The sequence below is a fragment of the Emydura macquarii genome, unplaced genomic scaffold (assembly GCF_026122565.2).
Source record: "Emydura macquarii macquarii isolate MOO-44397 ecotype Brisbane River unplaced genomic scaffold, CSIRO-AGI_Emac_v2 contig_306, whole genome shotgun sequence".
NCBI lineage: Eukaryota > Metazoa > Chordata > Testudines > Chelidae > Emydura > Emydura macquarii.
In genome coordinates, this window is record NW_027130443.1 from 8,816,076 (window position 1) to 8,835,506 (window position 19,431).

General features: G+C 43.7%; 1 protein-coding gene across 12 annotated transcripts in view; it reads left to right on the forward strand.

Annotated features, from left to right (window-relative positions):
* Positions 1-19,431, forward strand: part of KDM4B (lysine demethylase 4B) — a 218,782-nt gene that overhangs the window by 131,507 nt on the left and 67,844 nt on the right. For 9 of the 12 annotated variants that reach the window (XM_067558512.1, XM_067558487.1, XM_067558506.1 and 6 more), the window contains 4 exons: positions 716-888; positions 7,258-7,793; positions 14,417-14,537; positions 19,074-19,252. In XM_067558512.1, coding sequence (XP_067414613.1) covers positions 716-888; positions 7,258-7,793; positions 14,417-14,537; positions 19,074-19,252 — 1,009 coding nt within the window. Of the gene's footprint in view, positions 1-715; positions 889-7,257; positions 7,794-11,178; positions 11,811-14,416; positions 14,538-19,073; positions 19,253-19,431 lie in introns of those variants that run through there. The other 3 variants (XM_067558498.1, XM_067558542.1, XM_067558548.1) reach the window with 3 other exon arrangements.

A 19,431-nucleotide genomic window follows, 5' to 3' on the forward strand; every position in this document is an offset into this window, starting at 1 on the left:
ATGTCACTCTCAGTCAGAGTTTTGTCTCCTCTAGGTCCTTAGTGTCCTTATTGATACTTGATAACTAATGTGCTCCCTTAGTTAGCCTTCCCCATCGCCCTTCAAACCTGAGAATTGCTGTGCTACATATCAAGTTGCTCAAAAAGCCATAGACTATCTGTATTGACTTAGTGTCCTAAGCAGTCCATGTCTTGCTTTTTTAAAATTGGCAGCCTTTGGTAGTATCTGACAGTTGGATTGTGTTCCTTTGCAGAGTAGCCTCCAATTTCTGTAGCGAGGCAGGCAGACATCTAGAAAGAGAAGACAAGGTGGAGTGCAGGCAGAGAATAAAATATGACACATTTTTTCCTACTTCTATAGGAAGTTTGCAGAATGTGGGCAAAAGGAGCTTAGATTTAAAATATGGTTTAAAATTATTTAGCATCAGCTTTATATTAATAATGGTGAAAACTTTCTTGAGGAACTTAGGAACTCTTCGAATTAATCGTCTTTCATAGCTCTTGTGAATAGATCTTAGATGTTGTGATATCAGGATTACCTGTTCAGTTTTAGACACCTGCTCTGTCCCTGCTGCTGGTATAGGTCATTGTTAGCCAGCCTGTGTTCTCTCTCTCAAGAAGGTTGTTTAGTTTTATACTGAGCCCTTTGCAAGATAGTAATCATTTATGAACTGAGGGCTGTTCTTTTATGTGAAACATTATTTCTGCCCCTCCAGGTCTCACAGAAAAAGAAGCCAACCCAGAAGGCATAAAACAGAGGATCAGAAGTCTCTTGGAGAAGTCATGGCTATGGAGACTGCCATGGAAGAAGTCAAAATGAAGGACGAGCTGAAAAGAGGGCCAGACCTAGATGAAGAGGAGAGAAGTAAAGTGACTGAAGGGGGAGAAGGTAATGGTCACGCTTACTGATGACGCATCGTTTAAACACAGAAATGGGGCAAACTCTTTCTCCGGAACGCATTTATAATAAGTTGTCTAGCGTTGTTTATACCTCCTGAAAAATCAGTGCAGTCTTTTCCAGTATTAAATCTGTACTTTCTGAAGTACATCATCGTTTACAGCAGCAATTGATTTTTCCCTCTAAGAATGCAGTCCAAATAGCTTTCTTGACAGGGCTTGGAAGTTTTGCCAAAGCTATTAGTTTTGTAAAAATATACATTACAGGATGAATATTTTTTTTAAATACTGCATAAAGGAATGACTCAATACACTTTATTTGCCGTACTCTGAAAAGGAATAGTTTGTGCATTCCTGTGGGCATTTGATTTCCCCCCTTCTAAATCTCCCCTACCCCAGAAGCTGCAAATAAAGCTGGTCTTAAGATGTGTAAGATCCCCTGTTGCCTCAGGAGTCAAGGTAGAAATTTAACTGAGCTTCCTTTTTCCTCCAATCGATCTAGTGGAAAGGAGAGATTAGATTTATCTCTGAGTGGCTGAGCTAGCACAAATCCCTGGGATCCCTGTAGAGGCTGTTATCACTGGCTGGCATAAGGTCAACACTTCACTTTAGGAGAGAAAGTGTTTTCTAGTCTGACCAGGGAACTGGGAGTTGGGGCAAGGGCTGCTTTCCCCAACTCTGCCACTGAATCTCTGAGAATATTTTGGCAAATCACTTAACCTCACTCTGTCTACTTTTTACACAACCATTCAGTGGATGTAATATTCATTAATCTCTCAGGATTGTTGTGAGAAATGTTTGTAAAGTGCTTTAAAAGTCTTGGCTGAGAGGCACCATGTCAAGGAGAAAGTATATTGAAAGTCTAGCAGTATGTCCTGGCTTGTGGACAGTATGTGATATGTTTCTCTCCAGATCACATGATGTGTTGATGCTCACTGATAGAGAACCAAGCCTTTTCTCACTATGCAGAAATCTGTACCTCTTCCCATTGGGGCCCTTTCTGTTGCCAGAAGAGCACTGTGTCTCAGTGCTGTATGGATTGTATCAGTTCATGCTGCTGGTAAACTTTTCCTTCACCTGCCTTTGAGGAACTCTAAAGCACTTGACAGACATTAATGAAATCATCTTCCTATAGTGTATATCCCCTTATTATTACTAATTTATGTTTGGGAAAAACTGAGGCAGAAGAGAGTTTAAATGTCTTGGCAGCCAATGTCACACAGGAAGTCTGTGGAAGTCCTGGGACTAGTACCCAGTTTCCTGGTGTAGTCCCATGATCTATCAACTAGACAGTGATCCCTCCTGCTCCAGGGAAGATAAGGAGATGTGGATTATTGGCATATGGAGAAAGAGCAGCACGGCGTGAATAGGTACTTTCCATCACTCCATCCTGAAAACACCAACAGTGCATTAAATGATACACTTGGCTCATGTACGAGTTTAACAGTTACTGCTTGTAATAAATGGCCTGAAAAAGCTGATGTCTCATGGGAGACTAAATATAAGTGGCAGGGACAGATCTGAGATCCTTAGACTGGAAGAGGGGAGAGAAGAATGGCTGTGTTCTAGCTGAACAGATTTTTAAATCACAAATTTAGCCCTGGTGTTGAAAACTGCTAGCATAGAAGGGACACACCTATTTTCAGCACCATTTCAGAAAATGTGACTAGCAGCTAGTCTGTTTTCAATGTAGTTTCAGGGGAACAAAGTGCTCATAACCGTTGTCAGCAGTGGGTCAGTCAGTGTCTTAGTGCAGTTTCATGGGACTTTTGTAAAAGCTAAATACACCTGATTTTCCCTGTCTTCATGTATCCCATAGTCCGCATTCTCATCCTCAAGCTTCATACAGATTTCAACTAAATCATTTGATTTTCCTTTGATTGTTGTTGGTCTGTATGTAGTTCAGAAGGGAGCACCTGGCTGACCTGAGTGATTAATTCACATTTTGTCCCCTACTTTCCTTATCTCCTCCTCCCCCAGCCCCTTCTTCATTTAGCTTTGATTTTAGTCTGGTTGTAAAGGGATTTTTCCACTTTGCTCCTCCTTTCTGGTATAAAAGAGTTCGGAGGGAGAGTAGGAAGAGTGGGATTCTTCAGAGATCACTGGCAGCTTTCAAGAAATAAGTCTGTTTCATGTTGTTGATTTGGACTTACTGAACATTAATAGATATGGTATTAAGGGTTTCTCACCCAGAAACTTGACAGTTTTCTTTTTGCCTTTTATGACTAAGCTTTATGTTCGTAATTTATCACTTCATATCAGCGCTTTCAGAATTTTTTAGCAGATTGCCTTGTGACTAGAAGTTAAGGAGAGAGCCTTCCAGCTCTGCTTCTCTCTCTGTGTGTTGGAAAGAATGTAATGCATGTACCAGCAGGCGCTGCCTACCATACTGTGCATGTTAACCGTACTGCAGGGCTGGGACCTAGCCCCTGTGTGTCACAGGAGGACTGTCTTTTGATATGAAAAGAAGCAATGAGACAGTTAGCTGTGAAGTGGTTATGTATGTATTTTATTGTGCACCACTTCAAGTGTCATCTTTAAATGCAGCCACATAAGTCTTATTGCATGTTGCAATTGCAAATGCACACACACAATTACATAAAGTAATGCTTTGGTCAGATTGCACACAGACCAAAGCCACAAAATTCAAGTTCATGCCAATGATTTATCTTGCCATGTCCTCTGATGCCCGTATGTAATAACAGATTTTCATATACTTATATATATGAATTATTTTATTGTCGGGTGGGATATCACTGTGAGCATCTCCCTATTTTCCTCCAGGGTTGTTTGGGGTGGCTAAATAAAGTTCCTGGGACACGGTAGTCCTGTCATGATGTGAAGCAAAATCATATCTTGGCACCACATCAAAACATAAGGTAGTGTTAACCAGCAAGGTATTTCAGATCACTTTCTAGCATCCTTTGGGACAGATGCCCCTGTCAGAATGATAACTCTTCTTCAAAAGTCAAATTTCATACTAGCTACCACCTGCTCCACAGAGAGTCAGCAGAGCTGCTTCATTTGACCACAGATAGCTACTGGAAGGTGATGGAAAGTGCTTCCTTCCCCTAGGGTTGTGTGTGCCACTTTTGTATCACACCAGCTTCTGTTAGCTTGCAAGTTTGAGACCCACCTGGATTCCTCACAAATAATTTGAAGGCTGTAAACACAGAGGATGGAGAGGAATTGTTTTAGGGTGTGGAGTCCACACCTACAAGTAATAAAATGAAGTTAAGAAAATAAAAATGAAGCTGAATATTATTGCGAAGAGACAATGAACTCCATGACCCTAGAGTGTCTCTCGCTGTGGGATAGTCTCTGAAGTGGACAGGTGAAAGCCCTGTCATTTTGAACAGATAAGCTGATTTGGACAAAACACTAGAAATCTCTTCAGGGAGTAATGCAGCATTACTAGAGGGATGCAGTGAAGAAAGACTTCCTAGCTTTCTCCCATCTCTTAATTCCTACTATGGTTCCATGATTGCACTGCTGCTAGATTGACATATCCATTTTACACTTCCTTAATTTGTATTGTCGACAATTTAAAAAGCATTCCACTAGAGTTGTGCCTGAATTGTTGCTGTTAATGTCTGTCTCCAGTCTATTGTGCTAGTGGAGATACCTGAGTCTATTGTTTCTTAATAGCAGATGAAGTCAGTACTCTACAAAGTTTTCAAATTTGGATGCCTAAAGTTAGACTCCTATATAAGTAGCCTGATTTTTCAGAGATACTGAATGCCTGCAATTTCCAGTGAAATTGACATACATTTTTCTACCTGCCCTAGCCCCAGTCAACTCTCCTTATTCCCCTCCAAAAATGAAACTACTGTTGCGTTTTTAAAGTTTTCATGTCTACTTGCTGTGCTATTTGGATCCACCTTCAGTGAATGAATAGCTGCCCTGGGTCCCTCAGCTAATTCATCCAACTGAAAACATAGTGTTTTAAAAATAAAGACCATTCTACATCTGTAAGCATTCCTGATTACCAGACTTGGTCTTCACATCTCATTCCATTATTCCTGGATTCTAGTTTTGGATATGAGCCACCTCTTCCGGATACACCTGTAAAGTACATTTTTTTGTTGTCTTAACATTTAAACTTTTAAACAATGTCCTGGATACCAGCTGCTGTCAATTTAGCCTGTTTAGAAGTCAACAAAGCCAGTGAATGGCTTTCGTTTTGTTATTTGGGTAGAGAATTCTCTGAGTGTATAGAGAATAAATATGATCTGTTCTTGTGTGACTGAGGAGAAATCCAATTTGACTTTCATTCAATGTGTTTATTTCTCTAAGGAAATTCAGTATTCCTTTCTGTGTGATACTACAAACCAGTTTATCTGAAGTGCTACTTACACAAAAACAATAACTATTTGGGCTGGCCTTGTAACCATTTTTATAAATTAGTGTAAATAAGACCCTCAGAACATACACTCCTGGGAAATGTCCAGATATAGATGTCCACCTAAAAGACTTCAGCAGGGATTCTTACTGCTTCATTTTACTCTGGGTGTAATCATTTTGACAGAGTATCACATTATTCAGTGGCAGTTTATCTGATTTTCTGCAGTGAGCTAAGACTGGGCAGTAGGTTTTGCTACTCTTCAATGGCAGATTCTGAGCTTGGGAGTTGGTTGGTAACCTTTATTATGGGGTAACCTTCTCTCTCTCCCTGCTCCCACTTCTATGTTGTGGTTTTCCCTCTCCACTCCCCATCCTATTAGTAGGGAGAGTGACCTTTTGCAACAGACTCATCCAGTCCTAGCAGCTGTAGTTGAAAAACAATCTTTTATTAAACAAATTGAGGGCTGGCATCTGTCTGTGGAACATCTATTATTTACTTTCCTTTGAGTGGACTGATAACTTTATTCTTGAAGGGAGGGAGTGGTGAGTATAGGGAACATAATTCATTACAGATGCAATAAGGGAAACAGTCAAGACATCTTCCATCCTGACCTAGAGACGCTCACCGAGGCCCAGAAGGCATTTTAATCATGGCTGTTCTGGAATGCTCTGAAATCAAATTGGCCAAATCATTTTGCAGGGTTATATTGGGAGGAAAGGTGGGGAGAGAGAAGAGACGGTCTCTTTTCTTATGTGTGGTCCTTGTCTCTGTAGAAAAATATTGGGGCATCCATCTGCTCAAGGAGTTTGTGTGCTGTCACCTCAGTGTAAGAGAGATGTGACAGTATGCAGATAAAATGAATGGGGGAGTGTGAAAAGGGAGAGAGAAAAACAAGCATTGAAAATGCCCATCACAGTAGTCAATACTGAGATAGTGTCTATAATAGAGCTGGTTCAATGCTGTTTTTGATTCATGTTTTAAAGCCATCTTTCTAAGGACCTTGCGCTAGAAGCCTTTCAGTAAAAAGTGATGTAGATAGCTTGGTTTGATGCCTCATTTCCCAGGGTTGTTAACTGCATTGGATATAGGTAACACTCACATACCAGCAATGCTTGTACATGGAAGGAGCAGTAATTGGGAATGGTTTAGAGGTGGGACATGAAATAGGATGTGGAAATCCTCCAAATACGTATTGTGCTACTCAGTTTGTCAAAGGCGGAACTGTCCTTCCACCCCTGGGACTATGACCCTATCAAACCAGAATTCTAAAATAAAGCAGCCTAGTTACATGTGACTTGATAATGGGATTTTAGGAGCAAATGGCCATGTTTGCCAGCTTGTATTTTGTCAAGGTGCCAAGAAGTGAGTTAAATGCTCAGATGTGTAGTGCCTTGATTCATACACTTCCTTAAGTGGGAAGGATTTTCTGACATTAGCTTCTGCTGACTATCACTTCCCTCACTAGCTATTTCACATGACTTCTCATTTGCCTTACCATTCAGTGAGGGAAGCACATAGAACTTCCCTTCGTTTAGTCTTCTATTCCAGTGCTGTAATCCAGTCAACTGGGCTCTGGGATCAGAATTTGTTACCCGGACCTCAGTGTTTTTGCCTAGTCTGGTGATCCGTATTATGTAACTTGCATATTAATGCAACATGCATGTGAACCTTGGTGCTCTCGGTCCAGCTTCTAGTTGACAGGCTTCTTGTGTCCCAATTGACGTTCAGGTTGGCAGTCTCAGGAGGCAGGTCAAAGATTGAATAGGCCACAGACACACAGTGAGCCTCTCATTTCTAGAGCCAGTCCTTCCGCATCAGAGCTGAGGGACAGCATGGAGTATCCTGCATGGCCAATGCCTTTGCTGCATCTGTTCCAAAGATGATTCTATTGTCCATCATGTTAATCCAATGCTTTTTGACCTACATTGAATTCAGGGTTCGTGGGGGGGAAGGGAAATAAAACAGTGTCCCAGCATCTCAGCATGTGAAGTTGATTCTTGCCCATTTCTTTGACAGGAGAGAGCAAGGCAAAGGCCCGTCCCCCAAAAGTAAAAGGTGAGAGAAAGAAGAAGCACCCGCACCATCAGCATCACCACCATCACAATCATCACCTGCAGCCACCTCAGCTTCCTTTGCAGCAGCAGCTGCTGCCGCCACCACCACCACCTCTGCCACAACCACAGCAGCAACCTGCCGAAGAAGAGGTACCAGCAGCACGGCCACTGGTGCATGTAGCAGCATCCGCATCAGCCACAGCAGAGAAGAGCTCACCCTCTGCTCCCCTCAACATCATCCTGCCCTCAGAACTGCCAAGTGAGGAGGATGACTTTAAGCCCCGACCCATCATTCCTATGCTTTATGTGGTTCCACGGACCAAAAAGGTGATATTTGAAAAGGAGCGCATGTCCTGCCAGCAGGCATTTGAGCAGTTTGCTACACAAAAGGGCCAGGTTTGGCGGGAGCAGACGGTCCCTTTGGAGCTAACTGTGAAGGAGGAGGAGAGCGGAGAAGCAGAAAATACGGATGTTGCCACTGAGGTCAGTGACTTACAGGTATGTGCCAGAAGGAGGGTTCAATAGCACCTGCTGCTGATGTAAGTAATCATTTGACTATCAGGACAGCAATAAACATTGCTTCCAGGGAAAGTCCTGGTGGCACAATAGTGTGCATCACGGAATCTGAGCTAGAGTTCTGTAGTGCTTTGGAGGACTTACTTCCAGCCATGTGTGTTCTCCTTCTTCTCCCAAAATCTGACTCTGCAGTTTCTAGTTGAGCTCTAAGGACCATTCCCCATGTTATACAGTGGAACAAATTACAGTGTTCTGTTGTGCAGCATTGTATCTTATTCTATGGTGTAGCTATGGAATATACTGTGCTATTTGTGCCTTAGAGTATAAGCTTTTCAGTGGAGGGCCTCGCATCTTGTGCAGAGCCTCATTCATTTACAGAGGCTTACAGTTGTATGTGGGATGGCCACAAGAATTGATGTATCTAGATCATCTGGAAGATTGATTGGTTCTGTAGAACTTTACCCCAGAAAGGTTTTAATTCAGCTTTGTGATGGCCTGTTGTGGGGTAGAAAGTGGGGTGCTGAACCTAAATCTAAGAAAGGCCATGGTGATGCTGGTTGGAAGAGGGAAATGCTTTTAAGAACTTGCTGAGACTCTGTCCTTCACCCATCCTCCCCTCCTCCCCGATTTTCAAAGAGATGCTAAGCCTTGAGATCCTGTTTGACTCAACCCTGAGTCTAGGATGATCAGGAAGTGTCAGTGGCACAAAAAGCCACTAGCTTTCACCTTCAGCTTGCTAGGAAGCGCTGCCTTTTTTCATGGATGAGGAGCTTGCCACAGTGAACCATGCCACAGGCCTTGTCTGCACTAGAGAAACCAGTCAGTGGTATTTCAATAGTTTGTTTTAGCCCCAGTTGTTCAGCTACTCATTTGAGTTTTATCACATTGGTAATGCTGCATCGGGTTAAAGATACCTTCAATTTTGCTGCTGTGCTGGTTGAGATTGCTGTGCCCACTAGGAATGTATCCAAGTTCCCAGCACTGCTGTCTGTCGTAGTGCTATATTGGGTATCATTTGCTAGGTACAGTATTGTGGCATGCCACTGAGGACCTAGGAGAGTTGTGGGAGTGGGGCTTAAGCTCCCATAATCTTTGGGAAACTCCAGAAATTGGCGGTAGGGTATCCCAGTATGTACCTTGTTGCTAGTATTATTTCCAAACTCTTTTTGGAATCTAGAGATTAGCTCTCACATTCTGATTCTGTCCCTCACCTATGAAGAAAGGTTTATGTTAGAATGTAGGAAAAACTAACATAAGGCAACAGAGGCAGCTGCAGAGATGCAGTGGATTGTTTTCCCGGACTTCATGCTGAGTGCTGGAGACCAAAAGAATGATACTGGGAGTCGTGTCAAATGGGACTTTCAGAGTACATGTCTCTGATTTATTCCTAATGAGATTCCCATGGTGGGAAGAGATGCTTTGGGCCATCTGCATGAGCACAGAGTGGTGGGACCAGAATGTGCTCTGACCTGGCATGTCCAGTGGTGTCTGCAGAATTTCAGAAAAGAGACTTCCCTGGACCTCTGTGCTGAGCTAACCCCGACATTACACTAGAATTAAATCCTCCATCATCCAGGAGAAATGAGCAGTGATAGCAGTGTGCAAGCTGGCTATCTTGATCAGCTTCAAGTCAGTTAGGAACCAGTTTGGGGTCTGTAAATACACTTTAGGCACTGTTGTGACAGAGGTGCACAAGACCATGCACTGAAAGAGGCATGTGCTCAGTGTGCAGGACGTTCTAGCAAGCTTTGAACTGTTAGTTCCTCAGTTATACCAGTTGCATTCCTCAGTTGTATCAGTGCATTGGCATCTCAGAAAAGCTTTAGAGTGCTATAACAAGAAGAGGTTAACACTCCTTCATGATGCAGGACACGGTATATCATAGTCAGTTCCTACATATTTATGTTGGCTGGCTTGGGAAGGTGCTAAATGTAGTTATTCTCAAACTCATCCATTTTCCACAAAGACCAAAAATTAGATTTCAGTTCCCCCCGCAGTTGCATTGACATCCGTATACATGCTTCCCTGGGTTATGAAAACAAATCCTCAAGGCAGTGGAAGACTCAACTACACCTTAAGCACATGGAGGGTGTCAGGGGTAGACTGAGGGCCACCTGGAGGTTTCTTGCAATAATTGTCTGGACAGACTTCCTTATTACCTGCTGCTTGTTGTGTTTTGCACAATATACATGAAGGATATTTAAAGATGACCGGAATATATGGTCCTAGACACTTGCCTCAGGCTGTGCAGATGTGGAGGCAACAGCTACTGTTAGCAGAGTAACCAAAAGGAGGGCTGCTTGGATCAGGGATGCTCTGTGCACCTATTTTGAAAACAGGGCAAAGGACGTTTTATTGTCAGCATGTCGTGACCTCTGTATTCATTTACTGTATGAAGATAAAGAGGAAGGGAATGTGCGCGCGTGCGCGCGCCTGGGAGGGCCTTAACATTTATTCTGTATGTTAACTAGAGCAGATCCGATTCCCTAAGACAAATATATACAAACACCCAAACTTAGAATGCTTGGTGAGGTAAACCTGACAAGTTTTTTTTTTTTCATACTTGTGTGTAATACCGTTTGCAAATGCTCTTCTTGTCTTGAGTGAAAAGCCTCTGATGCAGCTGGGACCATGAGGTGGGATGAAGAAAGCATCCCAATATGGGATGTTTTCAGTGTTTTAAAATGCAGGATATTGGGCAGGAACAGGGAGTCCGATAGCAAAAGGTACTGGAGGACACATCCCCAACATAAGCCTGTTATGCCCTCTCTAAAAATCCCATAACTGTGAATTGTGAGAGATGGATAGGGAATTTCAGGAAGCAAATTCCTGCCTCTTATACCTGTCCATATGTGGATCATCATATGCTGGAGAAGCAGAACAGGACCCATGAGTCACAACTCTTTCCCTTGCAGCTAATAAACTTTCTGCGACTCCATCAGTTCAGCAGATATATTGTCCTTGGTCTTTGGCTTTCTGTCTTAGGTTGGGATGCTGTTAGTCTGGTATCGTTGTCCAGGTTAGTGGACTGCTTGCCTGTTGGTCACAGCTGCCAATGGTCAACCACTGTCAAAGGGTAAAGCAATGAGAAAGCCAGTAACCATAATAACCCTTCACAGAGGCCTAGGAATGTCACAGAATTTTGATGTCTATCTTCCCCTTGCTTCCAGTTATAAAGTATGGTCAGTTGCACAGTCTATCCCAGATGGTGAGCAGATTGCCTGTTGCGCCTCTCCCCCCCCCCAGTATCGGGCTACTGCATAACCCTGTCCAGCAGTGTTTTTGTGATGTGGTTTTAGGGGGTGGATGAGGGTGCGGGGGTAACTTTCCAATGACAAATATAGTAATAACCCTTAACCTATTTCAGGCTGCCCTGCCCCTGGATGATATCACCTTGAGGAGGATTCCCAAAAGGGAACGAAGGGAAATGTTCAAGAGAGTTAGCGGCAAGCCGGAGAGATACGCTGCAGCTTTATTTTTCCGTATGGTCCCCCCTGATAAGCTGAGGGAATGGCGAGGCACTGTTAGCTATTGTGGGGGCAGAGGGAAACATTCTTTGCCATGTAATGTGGTGGCCCGATTAAAACACCTTTTGTATAAGCGTTTCTCAGATATAGTGGCTGCAGACTGGAGGAGGATCAGGGCTAAAATCGACAAGTTGCTGGAGCTGTGATGGGCTGCACATGGTGCCTGCACCTCTGACTACTGCGTAGCATGGAATGCACTTCACTTTCATTCCTAATGCCATAATAAGGACACTGATGCTGCCTTTGAACCGCTAACCGCCTGTGCTGTAAATTTCAAAGCAGGCCAACTTGTGCTGTAATGTATTTGCCTTACACCAAAGAAAGCCGTCGATACTGTGATTACCAGTGCATGCTGTGTAGCTGCTGCTGGGCAGCATGCAGGCCGGTAGATACAATAGGATGTAAATGCTTTGGCCACAGCCTGCGTGGTTTGTGCTGGAGAAATAAAATGCTTCTGTTTTTATGCTGCTTACATTGTGGTCTCTTTGTGCCTTTTTAATTTGGTTTTATTTTTTGCTGCTTGTCTTCTGTTTTGGTCATGGCTGCATGGCGTAGCTCTGCCACTTAACCTGCCGTTTCCCCCTAGCCTGGTGCACGTGGCAGAAGCTGGGAGATTTTATGGGGGGTTGGTACAATTGAGGTGGGAGTGTAGGAAAAAGTGGAGGGTATAATGGGGTAGGGATGATGGAGCAGTGAGAGCAATGGATGTTCTTGTTCTTGTGTAGCTATATTTGCCCTTCCACAAATGTTAATGGTAGCAGCCGTGTGAACCCCAAGCATGTTCCCCAAACCAGTGTAAAAGGGTCACAGTGAGTATGTTCTATGATTTTAAGCTGCTTAGAAACTGCAGAGGGTCCCTCATTGCTACAGTTGTAATTGACAAGGCCAGCATCACTCTCTATGGCCTTCACTCCAAAAAGGGTCCTGGTTGACAAGGTCCAACTCATCTTTCCCCTCCCTAAGGGCTAGTCTACACCAGAAGCACTGCATTGGCGCAGCAGCAGCGTTTCTAGAGCAGATGCTCTGTACCGACGGAAGACAGCTCTCCCATCAGCATAATATATCCACTCCTGCAAGAGGTGGCAGGTAAATTGGTGGGAGAAGCTTTCTAGCCGACATACCATTGTCCATGCTGGCGCTTAGGTCAGTGTAACTTATGTCGCTCAGGGAGGTGATTTATTCACACCCCTGAGCGATGTAACTTATACTGATATAAGTAGAAATGTGTCCATGTCCTAAGTTTGGGTTTTCCTGCCTGTCATCTTCATCCTAGCTGATCTGTTCTCCAGAGTTCCACTGCTGTCCACAGCCAAGTTGTGGTGGTGAGTCTTTGGCTGGAGATCTGGTACAAATCCTGTTTAAAAAAAAAAAGAAAGGAAGAGTGTATGTGGGCAACACCACACTGACTGCTATTGTTCTTAGTTTTCCAGTCCTTTTGTCTCAAATCCTTGCCTTTCTCCTGCCGTTGAGCATCTGAAGTACTTGAAACTGGTGCAGCTAGCTGCTCAGACAAGCCCATGTAGACCTTGGCATTCCTGTGATATGTTCCTAGCTGGGAAGAGGTATGCTGATTGCCTCACTGTGAGGGGATAGTATAAAGGTCTTCCAGGGACCAGGCAGTAGAACACCAAGGCATCATATTTCCAAACTCTCTTCCTCATCTATGTGGTGGGAATATGGTTGTCAGAGCCCTGTTAGCCAGAGTTCTTCTCTGGGAACACCCCAGTATCATGATGAGGTTTGGATGGTCTTTATTGGAGGGTCTTTACTATACTGCAGGAGTGAAAATCACGCTTTAAAGTGTAATATTTTAAGGAAAGTGAAATTTTTTGGATTGGACACCTTGAAGCAAGCCTGTACCAAATGACCCTGTGCAAGTTGTTGAATTCATGGCCAGTTATGATTACTGTGGGACAAGACAATGACAACAACAATTGCAATCTGTAAGAGTTGAAATACTGTTCCAGAAGTCGCTTGCTCTGAAAATGTCTTATTATCAAACTCCAGGCAATACTTCATGTATGGGTAGGTGGCTTCCTGTGAAGCTGACCCTTGAACGGTGTGCGGAAAGATAACCAAAGAGGCCAGTTTTGCAGTGGCTAATGCACTTAGGGGACAGCAGTGAGATGTCTGCTAGAGTGGAATGGGTCCACTTGGGTGTTCGTTCAATTGAGTTAGCATTGATTGAGACTTGCTACTAAAAATTTTCAGGGTAACTTTAATTGATGCCCGGCAAACAATCCATTACAGCAAATTTTTGTGTGGCTGCAAGGGTATTTTCCACCAATTGAAGGGCATTGCAATCTGTCAATTTTCTCTAGTATAGACAAGGCCTTAGTCACTTCCAGAACAGGTGACTGAAACTCACTGTATCTGAGAGTGAATGTGCATAAAATGCAGATGTCCCAATTTGTGCAGAATGCAGCTGTCTAGCGCCTCAATAGAGTGGGCCATAACAAGCCCATCTGGAGTGTAACCACTTTAAAGGCTCACTACAAGACCTTTCTCTTTGACAAAGCACTTCCACTACATCTGCCATGATGACTGTGTGTACATGTGTGCGTGTGCATGTGCTGAAGCTACCTTGTCCAGGAAATGGAGAAGTGCAGGAAATTCCTTGAAATTCATAAAGAATCTTTACCTGCAGACTTCATTTACCTTGGATATCATGATGAAGGACACTGTAAACTCCCTGAGCTAGATAAAAATTTCACCCCCAGGGAAGAATTTTTACCGTGGGGTTTCCAGCTGAAATGCAAGCATCATGTTACATGACAGATCAGACCTTTCAGAGGCTAGTGAACGTGACAACTCCATCTTGACTTTGAGACTATTCTGGTTGGAGGAAAATGTTGTTGTCATTTACACATTACCTGGCATGATCTTATGGGAGGCTGTTGACCTTATCTACCAAAATTACTGGTGGGGAGGTCCTTGGTGATCCTACCGAAAGACAATAAGGAGTTTCTTGTGTGGGTTAAAGGCCCCCCTTGGGGAATTAGCTCAAGTTGGCCTGTGTTGCTCCTCCATGCCCCAGAACTCTAGGATTCCCACCTAACATGTTCCAATTTGTTTCAGACCGCTTCTGCTTTTTCAAAAATGAAGATGGAGATAAAGAAAAGTCGCCGTCATCCACTGGGCAAACCACCAACCCGCTCCCCATTGTCTGTGGTTAAACAGGAGGCCTCAAGTGATGAGGGTGAGTGCAAATGGCTGTCCAGAGTAATGATGTGCATGGGCTACTTACTTAGACAGCCAGTGGCTTGTTAAGCCCAGAAGAATTGTTGGGGGGTCGGGGATGGTCATTAATGTGACATCATAGCTTGAGGTTCTTATGCATTTTGCTTAACTGGTGAAGAATGTTGCATATGCCCATTTCAATAACTTACATGGGCTTCTTTGTGTATGTAGTGGGGGCTGTTGTTTTTTTCCTTCTAAAGTTGCTTCTTGGCACAAGCATGAGATCAGCACCAAGAATAATTTTGGGCGGGGAAGGCGAGAGAGACTAGAATTTGCGGAAAATAGCTTACAGTGAAAACACCTCCTTAGCCATTGCTCTAGAACTGGATCTAGTGACCTGAACGGGTGAGTGGGGATTAGATCTGTTGCCCCCCTTCTGCTTTCATCCACAAAGAAGGCCAGATAGTTTCTTAATTTTTGGTTGATTTGTTTCTCATTTTAAAAGTTCTATTTCTTTCTTCTGTTTGTGGTAATAGGAATGGTAGGTCTGATCTTCCCTGTTTTGCTGGAGTTCTTTCTTGGAGGATCCAGAGATAAGAATTAGCAACTCTCTGAAGTCCTTGGTGGAAGAGGCTAGCAGTGTTAGAATCTTTAACCAATGCTTCTTTTCCCCCAAATATTTTACTGAAGTGTCTGAAGAGCAGGTGTTAACAGTTCTGAATAAAATGAAAATTATTTTCCCTCTGTTGCTCAGGTTTCACTTCTATCCGTGATGTGAAACCTGCTTACTGGACCTTGTCTACATTGGGAATTAGCCCTGGTTTAATGAGGTCCAGTGGTGCACGTCACGCTGTGTATGGAAGGGGTTCACATTGGGGCAGTTGCAGTTACGATCACTAAAGCGGGGGGTACCAAGGTCCTAGGCCATACACAATCTTTCAAGAAAAACAGGGTGGTAAGCAGAGGGGAAGAAAACATACCCTTTCCAGCTGGTTTTGATTTCTCCATAAAGAAGCCAAAAGAGGCACAAAAAATCTATTTTCCCCTTCATAGGTCACATTCACTGATATTTAGAGAAACTTGGTGTGGGAAGAAAGGGTGCCGCATGGAGATAATCTCCTTTTGCAGTGGGGTAATGCATAGAAAAATACCATCCTGGAAAACAGTTTCCTGAATGTAAGAAATGTGAATGAAACCCAAAGAAGCGCTAGGACAAGTTATCTTATTTGAGAGTGAAGACCTTGCAAACAGTTCTCTATTGTTTTGTGCTGGAGGAATCTTCTTAGAGAGATTCTCCTTGCAGTTTTGACCTGTTGGATTAAGTACACACATCTTGCCTCTTAACTCAGGAATGGCTTTCTGTGAAAGCTGCCATTTCTTAGGGATTCACGGGGTGATCAGGCAGAGTATGATTAAACTGATTCTTCTGTTCCCTATCAGGGACCCAAGTGCTTCTCTGAACTTGGCTCCTTTTCCAGGAGGGATGGTATGGATTGAGGGGAGGGAGTGTGTGGACATTCGTTAGAGTTCAGCGGGCGCAATGTTCTGTGATGAAATTCTGCTGACACAGTTTGTCAGTCTCCTCTCTATTCATTTAACTTGCTTCACACTGGCTTTCATTAGTTTCAGTCTGACCCACACCCTCTTCCTTTCTCCACATGTAATTTTGGCCAAGTTTTTGAAAAATGCCTGGTGCTTTTTTTGGATGCCTCGGATCTTGGGCACCCAACTTGAGACACCTTTAAGTAGCCTGATTTCTTCAGGAGTCTGGGTGATGGACACTTTAGGGAAATCAGGCCTCCTTTAAGGTGTCTGTGCATCCATAATCTTAGGCACCTTCTGAAAATCTTGAGTTCAACCCACACATGGCATTGACTCTTGAACATGTTTAACACAAGTTACCACGATGGAACTGTCCTTCTGTGGGTCTATAGCAGGGACAGTGTAGTCCAGTGCAATAGGGCACAGGAATTGGGGCTTGGGAAAGGGTTCTGTTCATAGCTCTGCTGTTAACTTCCTCTGGGATCTTGGACAGATCACTTCACCACTCTGTGCCTCAATTTCCCATCTGTGAAATGGGAACTTATCCACCGTTATTGATTGGTTGATACTTACACACCTCAAATCCTGCTGCTCATTCCCCAGTTGTATTGTCGTGGGGGCTGAGAGCCTTACCAGCATTAAATACACTGAACAGAGGGAGACTGCATTTTCTTGAGTCTTTAGTTCCCAAGAGCCAGCTTTACTATTGCTTCAGGCTGAGGATGAGGCAGACTGATGACATCAGCATAGGACTGGGCCAGGAAGGAATGCCTGGCTTCCATCTGTTGACTGGGCTGACTCTGCTAGTGCCCCATCCTAATGAAGGTCTTTGGAGCATTGTAGAAAAGGCTGTGGTGGTGGCTGAGGCACTTTCCTCTACGTCTTCAGCTCTTGGATCTAAGAAAATAAAAACGTGTACCTTGAAATGACAGAATATTGGCATTTATTATGTTTGTACATCACCTAACACCTGATTAAGGCCTCTATGCACTAGGCAGGAAATGTTGTTGCTGATCACTGAACCCAGCTTTGGTTTGTTTTTCTTCCTCTGAGTGATACCTGTTGGCTACAGGAGTTGGGGAAAACATTATGGGAAATTTGGGAGAATGCTCTTGGCAATCAGGGATTATATTCCTGTTTGGAGACAGGTTGTGGGGGTTAGTGGGAGGGAGGAAGGGCAAGTTCTGTGATCTTACTCCAGTGGCTACATCAGTTGACAGATCAGCTGTACATGACACTTCTGTCTAAAGGAGGTTTCTCTGCTCTCCAAGTGCCTTCTGTTCACAGCTGTCACTGCTGCACTGAGAAGCACAGGTAATGCATTTCGGAGCCTCAGGCTATGTCCACACTACAAACTAGGGTTATATAACACGTATTTGGAACAGCTAAACCGTGTCTCTGCTGCCGCTACCAGTGCTACTGCAGCCATGCTCTTATTTATACTCCTCCTAGCTTGATGAGAGCTAGTGCATGTATGTGTATGCAAGCAAGACATCACATCCTTAGCTCGTAGTGTAGACATAGCCTTAGCCAGGAGAAGATACCGCATTGGGTGTAGTGCTCCTTGCATGAACCTGTTTTCCCCATAATCCTAATGTAGAATGAATGGAATTAGGTGGGGAGACAGGCAAAGGCTGAGGTCCTCTTTGGCAAACTGGAACCTAGACTTTCCTGCAGCGCCCCATGGTTCCTGTGGTCCTGCAGTGCAGCAGGTTGAAAATCTTGCAACAGATTCAGGGTTTTTTTTAAAAAGGTTTGTCTATACTGAATTGAACCAGAAAATGAAGAATACGATCAGTATACGATCCCTTTTATTAAATGTAATGTTACATTAATATTTTACTCTGTCACTGAATATTTATTTTTCAGCATGCCCCTGGTACTTGCATGTGTAGAAATTGTCATGGAGAGGCTTTGGCAGCGACGTAGGGGACAAAAGGGGCTTTTCGCACCCAGAAAAGAATGGGGAGGAAGTTTAGAGTTGTAGGAGAAGCACATTAACTGGATGTTTCTGCTATAACCATCAGCAGAAAAGTAGCAAGCAATGGTTGTATATTACTAGGCTTCAGAGTTAACACACTGCTGAGATGTATGGGGAAACGACTTGGGCAACACTACATGAGTTTATACTCAGTACATTTATGGAAAGTTTTCATTGCACTTGTAGAGACTAGAAACTATTTTAAAACGAATGCCTAAAAACTGGACCACAAAACTGAGGCAAGGGGTGGATTCCACTGCTTCAGAATCACAAAACAGAACGCCTGGGGCCCCAGTCAAAAGTTTGTGAAAGCAAAGAATTGACAGAAACTTATCAGCACAAACAGCTGCCTGTCAGACCTGTGCCAGAAGCAGATGATGGTTGCTCAGTGGATTGCAGTTGACAAAAAGGGGCTTGGGGGAATAGTTGCAGAAAAGTGTAAAGTAGAACCCAGATTGAGCTTGCCGCTCGGGCAAGATTTAAATCTATAGGTGGGTAAGAGCGCACCCTGTGATGGTGGTTGAGAACAGAGTTGCCGCATTTAGATAGAGACTGGGTGATGGTCAGACTCCTCTTGGGAGCTGACCTGACCAAACAAATCATCAGGTGTTGCATAGATGGTTTCCTGGAGGATGAAACTACCGCCTGGAGGGGAGGAGATTCAATAGATCTGTATTGCACACCTTGACCTTGGCTTAATTAGGGGAGGCTACATGATCCAATGCATGGCCACTGGGATTGGGAGTCAGAAGGTCAGGAAACTTGGATTCTCTTCTCTCCCACTGACCTGTCATGTGATCTTGGACCAGTCACGCTCCCTCTGTGCTCAGTTTCCCCATCTGTAAAAAGGACATGATAGGTGGTTTTGTAAAGTAATTTGGGGACCTATGGATGAAAAGTTCTATAGAAGAACTAAGTGCTGTTGTATATTCTTTAACTTCTCCTAAGTATCACTGGAGTGTTTATTTTACACCCTTTTGCTGCGTTTCATCCGTATACTGAAGACATCTCCCATTGTTCATTTTACTCTAGAAACATTTCCGTTTTCCGGGGAGGAGGATGTGAGTGACCCAGAGGCTTTGAAGTCTTTACTTTCCCTGCAGTGGAAGAATAAAGCACATAACTTCCCAGCTGAGCGAAAATTTAATGCAGCCGCTGCCCTGAGCGAGCCTTACTGTGCAGTCTGTACCCTCTTCTACCCTTATAACCAGGTAATTTGTGATACTGCTGCAGATGGGTGGGGCAGTGGAGGGTATTGCATGGTGGGTATTTTAATCAGATTAGTGTGGGGTTGTTTTCCCTGTACAAACTCCTGGTGTTGGTGTAATGATGTAGACTTTTATTGTAAATTGATAAGTCAGAGCCCCCGGTTTGTGCGCCATAGAGATGT